This window comes from Cylas formicarius, unplaced genomic scaffold (assembly GCF_029955315.1).
Source record: "Cylas formicarius isolate icCylForm1 unplaced genomic scaffold, icCylForm1.1 PGA_scaffold_10__41_contigs__length_53128322, whole genome shotgun sequence".
NCBI classification, from domain to species: Eukaryota; Metazoa; Arthropoda; class Insecta; order Coleoptera; family Brentidae; genus Cylas; species Cylas formicarius.
This window is the reverse complement of record NW_026844214.1, coordinates 38,442,259-38,454,881: the sequence shown is the minus strand read 5'-3', so window position 1 is coordinate 38,454,881 and position 12,623 is coordinate 38,442,259. Positions and strand designations below refer to the sequence as shown.

The following is a 12,623-nucleotide window of genomic DNA, read 5'->3' as shown; positions in this document are numbered from 1 at the left end:
TTAAGGAAAAATTCTAAACGTGACGGCGTACCATCGAAGTTTTTTAATAGAGAAACAGTTGATCTCAAAGCGTCGGCCATATTGTTAATTTCACTAATAGTTAAATCTAAGCTAGTTTCTAAAGTATCCGTAAGAGTAGAATTATTTTCTTCACTTACATAATGCAACAAAGAAATACCGGAATATAATTCGTCTATTTGATTACTACGTGATTGATTATTTTCCGCACTATTTATTCTTCTAGGATAAGTAATATCGCTTATCCTATTTTTAAATTTCCTCATGAAATATCATAAAATCTTTTACAAATTCTTAACTAACAGGAGTCACAACTATAAGGAACAGTTTAGTAAACGCACTTACAATTATATATTCCTAGTCTCGTTCCTGTATCAAATGGTCACGTCCAGTTGAGAAGCTGCACTTTCCCAAGAACGATGCCGTTTGTAGTGGACGCTGGCTCAGGCTAGTTCGTCCTACTGGCTATCGAAATGGCGTACCAATGATCGATGTTGCCAGGAGCCCCAAGTGCCCCGTGTAACGATGATGTTTTGAAATCCTTTTCTTAACTGTTGAAACAGAAGTGTGTCACTATCCCTTTTGCGATGCACTGATGATCCAAACTGGCGTTTCAGCACACTAATCGCGAAGAAACTTTCGAGAAGTACAATGCACTGACAATCCAAAAACGGTAATCCAGCGCACTAATATCGAGTAAATTTTCGAAAACACACCGAAAAGGATCCTACCGACTGCGCCAATTTTATTTCTGTCCGTAAAACTTGTATTTTTAAAAACGATTTTTTATTCAATACGAGCGTTTACAGGCAGCGTTACGACAAGAAGCGACTTAAGAGACTAAATAAGCACATGCACACACAATACTTGTATTTATAGTATATAAAAGCTGAATAAGCTTATCCTTATCGAATGCGTTCTTATTATTATATGGGTCATCATAAATAGATATATAACTGTACGATGCACGATTGTTTTGGTGCAAGGTTCAGAGGATATACAGAGTGTTTTTGTTAATTTATGATTTTTTTCTTTTATTTATTTTTAATTATTTTTATATATTATAATTTTATATTAATATATTCTTATGTTGTATCTTTCATTGTTGTTCCATTTCAGAATGTTGCAATATAACTTACTGAGATTGTTGGTGTCTTTTTTCGAATTTATAGAGTTCTTATTTTTTTGGATCTCAACCATTTCCAGAATTTCCCTTTTTTTGTATTATTTTCGGTTTTTAGAATTTTTACTTTCCCAAAGTTGAAAGAATGCTTGGTTTCCGCGCAATGACTCTTCAGGGCAGTCGTATTTTTTTTGTCGTATTTGTGACCATTTATTCTGTTTTTAAGGTACTGGCTTGTTTGACCGATGTACACACCCTCACAATCGTTGCAAGGTATCTCGTAAATGACGTGGCTCTTCTTTTCGTCGGTATATTGTCTTTTAATTTACTGAAAATGTTTTTTACGAAATTGTATCCTTTGTGAGCAATAGTAATGTGTGATTCATAAAAATTTTGCTAAAATTTTCGGACATACTGGGTATATAAGGAAGCGAAAGATAATTATTTTTTTGTTTTTGTTGGGTGTTGCTTTTTTGTTTAGTTTGGTTATAGAATAGGTGTATACGTTTTTTGAAAATGGTGTTAATTAATCGTTCCCGATATTTGTTTAGTTTTAATGCTTGTTTTGCTTTAGTAATCGATTTTTCTCTGAAATCCGGATCAGAGAGTTTAATTGCACGGTCAGCCAAGCCAATAATTACGGATTTTTTTTGCCATATAGGGTGCTGGGAGTTAAAATTAACGTATCTGGAAGACCAGGTCTCTTTAGTGTACCACTCGGTTTTAATTCCTTTTTTTAAATTATGAAGGGTTAGATCTAAAAAGTTAATTTTACTTTGGGACTCTATTTCTATTGTAAATTGTAATTTCTGATGGTAGCTGTTGAAGAGTTGAAGAATTTCGTGTTATTTGTTTTTTGGTATTGCCGTGATGCAATCGTCTACGTATCTGTAGAAAAAAGGTATGTCAAAAAGGGCATTGCTAAGGACGGACTCCTCCAAATCTTCCAGTACAATTTGTGCGATGGCGCTAGAAATTGAAACTCCCATGGCGCATCCGTCGATTTGTTGATAAAAAACTTTGTTGTATGCAAAATAGGTTGATTTTAGTGTTATTTCGACTGCTTCTAAAAAGTCACCGAGCGGAATATCGGTAAAGGTTTTAATGTTATCCCATTTTTTGATGATTACTTGCCTAGCAATATTTATTGGAATGTTGGTGTATAGAGAAACAACATCTAATGAAACTAGGATGTAATCGTTGGGTAGAGAAATATTTTTAATTTTGTTTTTGAAATCAAAAGAGTCTTTAATATAGTATCTATTTTTATGTATAACGTTTTGTAAGATGTAATTTAAAAATTTTGAGAGTTTTTCAAATGGTGATTGGATACATGATACTATTGGTCTTAGAGGGATGGATTTTCTTATGAAGCTTGGGTAATCCATAAATTCTGGGTGGCTGAGAATTAACAATTTTTAAACTTTGCACTGTGCTATGGGAAATGTATAACTTTTTTCCCCAGGAGGACACTAAGTCGCTGTTCTTTCTCTGAAAAATAGCTGTTGGGTTGTTTTTCATTTCTCTGTAGGTGGTATTGTCTTTTAGTAAATCTAGCATTTTTTTGTCATACTGAGCGTCCGTCATAATAACTGTTTTATTTGTTTTATCTGGTATCAAAATTTTGAGTTCTTTATGTTGTTTCAGGAAACGTTTTGTTTTTTTAATTTTAGCGCATAGTTTTGAATTTTGTTTGTTTTGATCTGTTTTTTTTTGGGTTTTTGTTAAACTTATTTTTGTAATTAGTTCTTATATTGCAACATTCCGATCGCACCTCGTCCCTAGTTTGAGTGTTATATGTTGCAATATAATAACTAATTACAAAAATAAGTTTAACACAAACCCAAAAAAAACAGATCAAAACAAACAAAATTCAATTTTATTTATTTCAATTTTAGCAAAATTTTTATGAATCACACATTACTATTGCTCACAAAGGATACAATTTGGTAAAAAACATTTTCAGTAAATTAAAAGACAAGATACCGGACGAAAAGAAGAGCCACGTCATTTACGAGATACCTTGCAACGATTGTGAGGGTGTGTACATCGGTCAAACAAGCCAGTACCTTAAAAACAGAATTAATGGTCACAAATACGACAAAAAAAATACGACTGCCCTGAAGAGTCATTGCGCGTAAACCAAGCATTCTTTCAACTTTGGGAAAGCAAAAATTCTAAAAACCGAAAATAATACAAAAAAAGGGAAATTCTGGAAATGGTTGAGATCCAAAAAAATAAGAACTCTATAAATTCGAAAACAGACACCAACAATCTCAGTAAGTTATATTGCAACATTCTGAAATGGAACAACAAGGAAAGATACAACATAAGAATATATTAATATAAAATTATAATATATAAAAATAATTAAAAATAAATAAAAGAAAAAAAAAACATAAATGAACTAAAACACTCTGTATATCCTCTGAACCTTGCACCAAAACAATCGTGCATCGTACGATGTTTTTACAGTAACGTCAACGCGAGCAAACCTCGCGTATCGGTATTATTTTTTCCAAACCCTTATATATTATATTTTACCTATTTCGTTAACTTTGTGTGTATTATGTGTGTGTGTGCCGTATACAAATCATTTTTTGTTGGACTTTTATCTTTTATCAAGGGTATGATTTTTTTATTCTCATAGTTGGAAAAAACCAAAACATTAATAATATTTCTAGGCACTATGACAAAACCAAACGCTTTTAAAGTATAGAACTTCCATATGATGCTACCTCTACAATTTTAAGATTTATGTTTGTCTCTTTTTGGTAAGGTTCTTTGTAATTCGGTTTATGTATATATATTAAAAAAAAGACCTGTACTATAACATAATTTTAGACTGTATCCCTTTCTGAAGAAGGTCATAGAAGACCGAAACGTCAATATATGGACAAAAATTTTAATCGCTTTTAATATAAAGACCTATAACCCAAGAACCAAAAGCTAAACATAAATATAGAGAAGGTCTAAGAAAAAACAAAATATAAACTATATATATATATATATATATATATATATATATATATATATATATATATATATATATATATATATATATATATATATATATATATATATATATATATATATATATATATATATATATATATATATATATATATATATATATATATAACACTGTTTTCGAAGCGCGAGCATTGAAGATGCCAAGTGAGATTTTGGCGAAACGTCTGCAGGATTCCAGTCGGAGTTCAACAAGCGAACGGATGATATCCCGGAATATAGTGTCATCACATTTCTCCATCCGTGAATATATATATATATATATATATATATATATATATATATATATATATATATATATATATATATATATGCAAAGTTTCATCTCAGACGTGTATTAGATGAATCATCCTTATATTATGACGAAATGTACACCTTTCTAGTGCAAATAGAGTCATGTTTAAATTCGCGTCCCTTGACCGCAATTTCCAATGACGTTTATACATATACATCTTTAACCCCTCACATTTCCTCATAGGCGACTCACTCGTTAGTCCTCCTCAATTGGACGTAAAAAATGAAAAAAATTCTCGATTGTCGAGGTATCACAGACTACAGTAATTGTACCAACAGGTTTGGCAACGTTGGTCGAAGGAATATCTTGACAATCTTCAAGTACGATCTAAATGGCAAAGGGATTCAGCTGACAGCGTAAAGCCTGGTGCATTGGTCGTATTAGTTGAAGACAACGTACCCTCACTACGCTGGCCTATGGCTCGTGTTACTGAAGTCCATGGTAGTTCGGACGGTATAGTGAGAGTTTTGTCAGTGCGCTTACCGAATGGTACAATTTTAAAACCCTCAGTGGCAAGAGTATGTTTATTGCCTGTAAAAAACTGAGACAAAGTGTTAGCAAAATATTTTTAATTTTCACGCTCCCAATTTTCGCGTTCTATTTTTTTTTGAAAAGTAGAGACTTTTCAGCCGGGGCGCCATGTTGGACTTTGTCAAAGACTGGGCAATAAGGCTCACAGTGCGAAGCTAGCGCGACGAGAAGCGAGAGAGCTTTGAGAGACGTCAACGGAGACGGTCGGAAGAAAGAAGCGAGACGGAGCGAGGGCGAGAAAGTCGAGAAGAACAAAGCGAACCGCCACAGAATTTTGTTATTAAGATTTCTTCGTTTCTAAGTGTTTCTTAAAAAAAAAGTTATTAGAATCCACACCAATTGTCGTCAATTTCGTCCCTGGAAACAGGGTGGTCCTTCGTCAGCAACCCCGACACATATTTACTAATGCGTTGCATACTAGAGAGAGAAACATTCTTTGTGCGTAAAAAACTGTATTTAATCAATATCGATATCTCAAACATGTACAAATGTACAAATTTCACAAAGTGTGCCTTGAATGAATAATATAATCTAATCTAATATAATGAATAATATAATCTCACAGAAGTATAGAGGTAAGGCATTAATTAATTACATAATTTGTGGAAGTGAATAATTTAATACAGTAACTCATTGAGATTTCAATAAATCTTTGAATTCTTTAAAATCTTTTTTAAAAAATATGCGTAACGGAATTTAAAACTAACCAAAACTATACTATAATCAAACTGTGTTTCGTTATCATCATGAATGAGATAAATGAATTATAATGAAGGAAAAAGTAAACTTATTAATTAAATGTTCGCCATAACGCAGAGCATATTTTAAATATATTAGAAGTTACTGAGAAGTGACGTAATGATTTGTAATGATTTTAGCAACTTAACTTGCGCTTGATATGTTGATATATTAAAGTTCAATAATATTACATTTTTCTGGCTGTTCGTTCAACAAAAGTAGGTACAAAATATATTCAAGGTATAATATACTTAGAGCAAAACTTAGAGCAAAGCTTTTGCAAGGAAAAACGTTGCAAGGAATTTTTGTTTTTTTAACTACTAGGTGAACAAGTTTTAATAATAATTTATCAATAGCATTTTTTAAAATTTTATGATAAAACACACTTTAAAGCAGATCTTTACTTGAACCAGTAACTACGAACCTGCGTTCATTGTTAATCCTGGAGGTCCCAAGTTGTCGATAAATTGAACAATCCATCCCGAGATATCTTGAAGCTGCGGGCGAAAATTTGATTGCCTACGTTTCTGGAACAATCTGCGGGCTAGTTAAATACCACCCCCTCGATTCAGTCTATTAGGTAAACAACCTGGGCTGCTTCCAAATTGAATAATTTGCCAAATTAGACAGCGTGTGCGTACAATTAATCTTGATAACACCTTGATTCGCTTTACCTTTAGCTAAATAAAAAAACATGTATGATTTCTTATATGTAAACCAAAAGTACCAACGACAAATTTTCAAACGTATAAGCCTACTTCATATTTTTTATATCACAACGTGATTACGTAATATGTATTTTATATAATATCAAAGAGTGCCGTGGCTATATGGATGACAATTATAATCGCTTTGATAATAATAATAATATTAATAATAGTTTTTGCAACAGCGTCTTTCAAAATTGCAGTGATGCTCCTCCATGAGAAGGAATTCAAACAATTCTATGGCTTTAAGGGCTTTCTTTATACGTCAATATGTCAAATATAAAAATAACATCAATTGTCCGTCCCAGCACTCTCAAGGATTATAAAAATAGAAAAATTTCTATAGTGTTTTAACTTTAAAGGTTGCTTTAAAAATCTTACTGGGTGATTCGAAAAATGCAATTTACTTGTAGAAGAGCGAAATTTATGAAATTGAATATGATGGTTCGATAAAATTGGTTCGCAGTAATACAAATTTTAAACCAATTCGAATCAGAAGTTCGAACTAAAATTCACGTATTTTGTTGCGTATACATTCAATTTGATTATGACAACGATGTTTATAATTTATTATTATTATTATTATTATTATTATTATTATTATTATTATTATTATTATTATTATTCTGTTTCTGCGTATAAAATAAAATTTTGATGATAGCTGAATATCTTGAATCTCCTTTTGACTGGTTGCAACCAGAAATGTTTGGCTCGTTTCTGTTATCTTAATCTAGGTCCAAATTAGTGATTCTAAATAAGTTCAAAGCAGGTGTCGTTTAATGATATCATGTCTTCTTGTTTCAGTGTGACAAATTATTTTTTGGTGAATCTTTCGATCGCAGACCTTCTAGTGACGTTAATATGTATGCCGAATGCTGCCTGGAACGCTTACACCAAGTATTACGGATTTGGATCGCTTACATGCAAGATAACAGCCTACCTACAATGTGAGTAAAAATAATATGCAGTCTATCCCCGGTTCTCTCATTGAGCGTCAGTTGTAAAATACAAAAAAAAGCCCACAGTTTTTCTCTAAAGTTATTAAATTAAAACAAATATATTTACGATATCCAGTTAAATCTGCGCTTATACCATTGGACGAAGTGTACATGCAGCATATCTTGAGAACCATTCAAGATACATACTTTTAAGTTTGACTTTAGTGGACTACGTTTAATGACGCAGCTCATATTTCGATGTCTCCAAAACTTTGAAAGTGGTTAAATAAGAACAAACGTTGTTCAGATTTTCACATAAATATATTTAAATGACAGCTGTTTCGGCAATACTTAATGTGAGGTATTACATTGAGATTTAACAAGGGGGATCCATTTAAATCCAGTTGGTCATTAAGTAATACATTCGAACCTCTCATCTTATTAATCTCCATAGCTTCTAGTAAATTTAATAATCTACTTTTTGACACAGTGTGTAAAATATCGAAATTGTCGTCAAAATTGTGTTTTTCTAAATTTAAATGTATAGCGTAATTAGAATCTGAACTATTGTTTTTAAATGATCGTCGATGTTCGTTGATATGTTTTTTGAAAGATCTACCTGTTTGTCCAATATAAATCTTGGAACATGATCCGCAATTTAATCTATAGGCTCCATAATTCTGGGATCTATTAGATTTGAATGGATCCCCCTTGTTAAATCTCAATGTAATACCTCACATTAAGTAATTACTACCTGTTTTGTACTAACAAACATCGGTACCGTTTGATATTCGCATTTGATAAAGACACGGTGTTGTCGAAACAGCTGTCATTTAAATATATTTATGTGAAAATCTGAATAACGTTGGTTCTTATTTAACTATTTCACTTCAGTACAACTTTCGAAGTAATATGCCAGGTAATTTCAACGCAAATACAGCTTTAAGGGTACTTTATATCTCGTCATTGATTATATGTATTTGTTTTCAGCAAATTAGATATATATCTGCCGGCTGTAAATGAACTTACACCACTTTCAAAATTAGACAAATGTGAAAATCGTTTAATTTAAATTTAAAAAAATAATATAAAATATACTTCAATTTAATTAAATATTGTTTACAAATACTCATGACAAGACATAAAATTTAATTTTAGACACTAAATACATTGTTAAAATTACAAGATACTGATAGTGCATGTGGCAATGTTTCGAAATATGTATAATGCGCCGGAGGAGGGTAGTAACTGCTTCATGTCTATCTTTTTCGTAAATAGGCGCCAAGGTGATTTTTTGAAAATTTAGCGGTCTTCCAGGACGTGTACCTAATAAATTAATAGTTTTAAACTCTGGGTGTATATGGTGTACTGTGAAGAAACCTCAACCTCAACATATTTATAACCAATTGACCTGATCGCCATATACATATAAACTTTATTTTCCTGAAAATTGTGAAAGTCCTCGTTTAAAACATACATCTGTGGCTTGTAATAAGCGATTTAGACAGATAATTTCGGCTAAGGGAAGACTTTTAATAAATCCAAGGAGAAAGCAAAGTATGTATCAGGATTTTCTGATGCCAGATTTCAATCTTCTTGTAATCTTTTTCTTGCTAATTGAGCATTTTGCAAGTGATCATCATGTCTTTTTACAGGAATCGCTTTTTTCTTCGTCAACAGTTGTTGTCTTAATTTTCATGTTTAAGAAATCGCATTTCGCACAGGTATCTTTACGTGGCAAATGGAAGTGTAACTTGAAATCTCGTTTAAAGATTTTCCTAAATGTCCATTCTTTAACAGTGAAAGGTTATTTTCCTTGCACTTTTGCAAGTATAAAATTTTCTTATATTTGTGATCGAGAATAGTAACTTTCAAATTACGGAAAGCTGTTTATCACTGTATTCGTTAGTAGCTCTTTCGCATGTCTTTCGGAATATTCTCATGCAATTTAAGGAGGCGTTTAATGAAAAACTTCTTACATACTAATATGTTTCCACTGCGGCTATTGACAAAATCTCATAAAATACTACCATATAGAAACACATTTTGCTTATTAAAATCATCTATATTCCAGAACTCATCAAAAATGTCTTTACGTTGTGTTTCATTAATACGTTCACTACATGTCTTAGAGCAATTATAATTTTTAGATTCAAATTGTTTTGCTGGAATGAATTTTTCTTTAGTTGTGTAATACTTTTTTCCCCTATTTCGCCTTATTTTGTTTATTTCTTGTAAATAATTCTTTTGTTTATATTCGTGAGCTTTATGTCTGCGTGAATTTATTTATAATTAAGTAAAATAAATATTTTCAATTGTTATAAAATAATATTGATTTACCATTTTTTCTCACCAATATCACTATCTGATGCTAATATGAGGTTATCCATTTTAAGAAAAAAATAGAATAAGTAACCTAAATGAGCAGGATAATAAAACAAATGAGACATAATAGACTATTGATCGGTAACCATCTGTTAAGCCGCCTACCTCTGTTAATTGGACTTACAAACCACTTTTATAATCGATGATTATGCAATTTCATTTACCGACCGATTGTAAGTTGTACAAAACATAGAATTTTTGAAGACTGGTTACACCAATTTCAAAATTAAGAATCCATATATACATTAGATTTTTCTAAATTAAACGCATTAAACACCGTTTGCAACACTACACTAAAAATTTTCTTGTACGCCAATGACTTTTACGTAACACATCCCAATGCCCACCCAAAATACTTCGGTTTAATCCCTTTGATTTAGTGTGAGTAAATTAGAAAAATATTTTGTTATTCTGTGTCGAAAAATGCGAATATTTGGACACACTTTTCCATGTGATTCGTCAATGGCTCGGAACGAGTGCGCTTTCCACCTACATGCCATTATTCACCATTGCTTCACTGACTAACAATGGCCGTGCCCGGCGAGGCAAACGACAATTACTTTGTGGAGACAATTCCAAACCGCGCAAAAAATAATTGCAATTCGATACAGTCGGAGCCCAACAACTGTATCTAACGCAGCACATTATATGTGGCAAATACGATTTCAAAATAAAGGTGTAGAACATTAAAAACCAATAATAAATATGTTAGTTTCACTTTTATCTAAAAAAGGATTTTAACTGAAATTTTTATTTCTAGAATAAGTAATATCTGGGTATCATCACTTACCCACAAGAATTTAGCAAAAGGGAATGGTTTGGTAGTGAGAAAGATTAATATTTTGATGCAAAACGTTATGGGAGCTTTCGTACTTGTAAAGAGATCTTTCACAGAGGACAAAATACTACAAATAGTGATTTGATTGTAGGCTCAATATCCCCCTAAAACAGTTGCAAAATTTATTCATCAATTAAATTGATCGATATCCTCAATCGAACTTCCTACCTAAAAAAAGGTCTTACAAATTGTAAGAATGGGTTAAGTTACCGAAAATAGAAACTATTCGATCAGATTTATGAATAATGTGTTTCTTGGCTTCCATATAGTTTTAACACAGAAGATTCGAAAACTCAATTAAGCTATAAGAGTCATGCCACACCGACTATCTTTTACCAGATATTTGCACGAGGCAACCCTTTCATTCAAGTGCGCAAATGATTCATAAGTTTTATAGGCATGACCACTAGACTATTGGTCACAATGGACAATTTAAGACTAGGTCTTGTTTACATTAGTTTGGAATTTTGAAGTGACTCACGTATCAATCGTTTTTTTTTTAATATTGATTGGACAAGGGGTTGAAGATCAAGATAAGCACCTAGAAGATCCTACGAGCCTGTTTCATATCTCTTTCCATTTTTAGGTATAGCTGTTGCATCAAGCATTTTTACTATAACTGCGATGGCGATTGACAGGTATCTTGCAATAATAAGACCGTTTAGTTTGAGATACCGCTGCTTCAAGAAAACAACTACAGTTATAGTTATACTGGCACTTTGGATGTTTTCGCTGTTGTTGTTTTGCCCGAACTTATGGAACGTTGAATTGCAAAAGCTGTTTCCGGGCACTCCAATCGACATATATATGTGCACCGTCGTGTTTTCCGATTTTCCCATAAACCAAGACGTTCTTGGAATTGTATGGTTTATTTTCATGTTCGCGATTCCAGGTGAGTATTGTTACTTTTTTAAAACAAAAACATCGTTTGGGTTTGTCTAAAACAACAATGAAATTTAAACTTTAACTAAACTAGAAATTCATTAAGTACTCTTAATTTTTGTACACTGTTTTTAGTGATTTCTATAAATTGTCGTATTCTTCATTCATATTTTATACAAAGTGCAAACACTTAAGGAAAAAGGTCACACAAGTCATGTTTTCACTAATTTCTTAATAATAAGTATTAATTATGTTTAAGAGGCCCACAACTATCTTCTTTTAATTGTTGAACTAGACTTTGATGAAAGACGTCTTGTTTGGCACACATAGGCAATACTTTTTTCTCACTTGCACTAAAAATGGAAAATTCAAAATGAGTAGAGAAAATTAATTCATATCGGAACGAAAGCGTATATTTATTTTACTGTAAAACTAATTAAATAAGTTTCATCTGTTTTTAATTAAAACTGTATTAGATCCATGTTCCGTGTGCTTAAATCAAATGCTGCAAAATGTTTAAACAGAATTTCCGCACTAGAATGGATACTCGTTAACCGCAACTTTATACGTCAATATTCATTAACTTCTCCATAAAATATTTTATGGTTACAGTATAATTCCGCTTTCGAGGATTTATACGACCGTTATTGTCATTTGTAGGTTCATGATACGCTCTTCTCAGAAATTTTTTGTGAACTGCCAAGAATTATTTTATGTATAACGCCCGCTTTCTTTTAATCTTAAAATCCCGAAAGATGAAATACGAGGTTATATTAATCATTTCAGTTTAAATTATTATTTAAATGAAAAATAAAAATCAACCTGCGTAGACATGAAAGATTGATAAGCAAATAAATAAGGTCTTAATTAAATAACCAAATTTTACATTATTAAGTTCACATTTTGCTGGCGAGATTCACCTCTTTGGGGTGGAGTCTATGAAAATTAAGTGAACCACTAGCACGATTATAAAAAGATAACATTAAAATTTTATAAATTTTTTTACTCCAGTACGAGGGTATCTTAATGAAAAAGGTCAATTTCGTTTGTAATAAATGGATAATTAATTAAGGATAATTTTATATTTAAAACAGGCAATCTTCAAACGCATTTAGTCCCAACTCGACACAGATGTAAA

The 12,623-nt window shown here is 31.7% G+C and overlaps 1 protein-coding gene across 2 annotated transcripts in view; it reads left to right on the top strand.

Moving 5' to 3' along the window:
* LOC132702078 (QRFP-like peptide receptor) overlaps positions 1–12,623 on the top strand; it is a 143,509-nt gene that overhangs the window by 114,544 nt on the left and 16,342 nt on the right. For both annotated transcript variants that reach the window (XM_060670498.1, XM_060670506.1), the window contains exons 3-4: positions 7,247–7,389; positions 11,190–11,495. In XM_060670498.1, the coding sequence (XP_060526481.1) occupies positions 7,247–7,389; positions 11,190–11,495 (449 nt within the window). The remainder of the gene's footprint in view (positions 1–7,246; positions 7,390–11,189; positions 11,496–12,623) is intronic.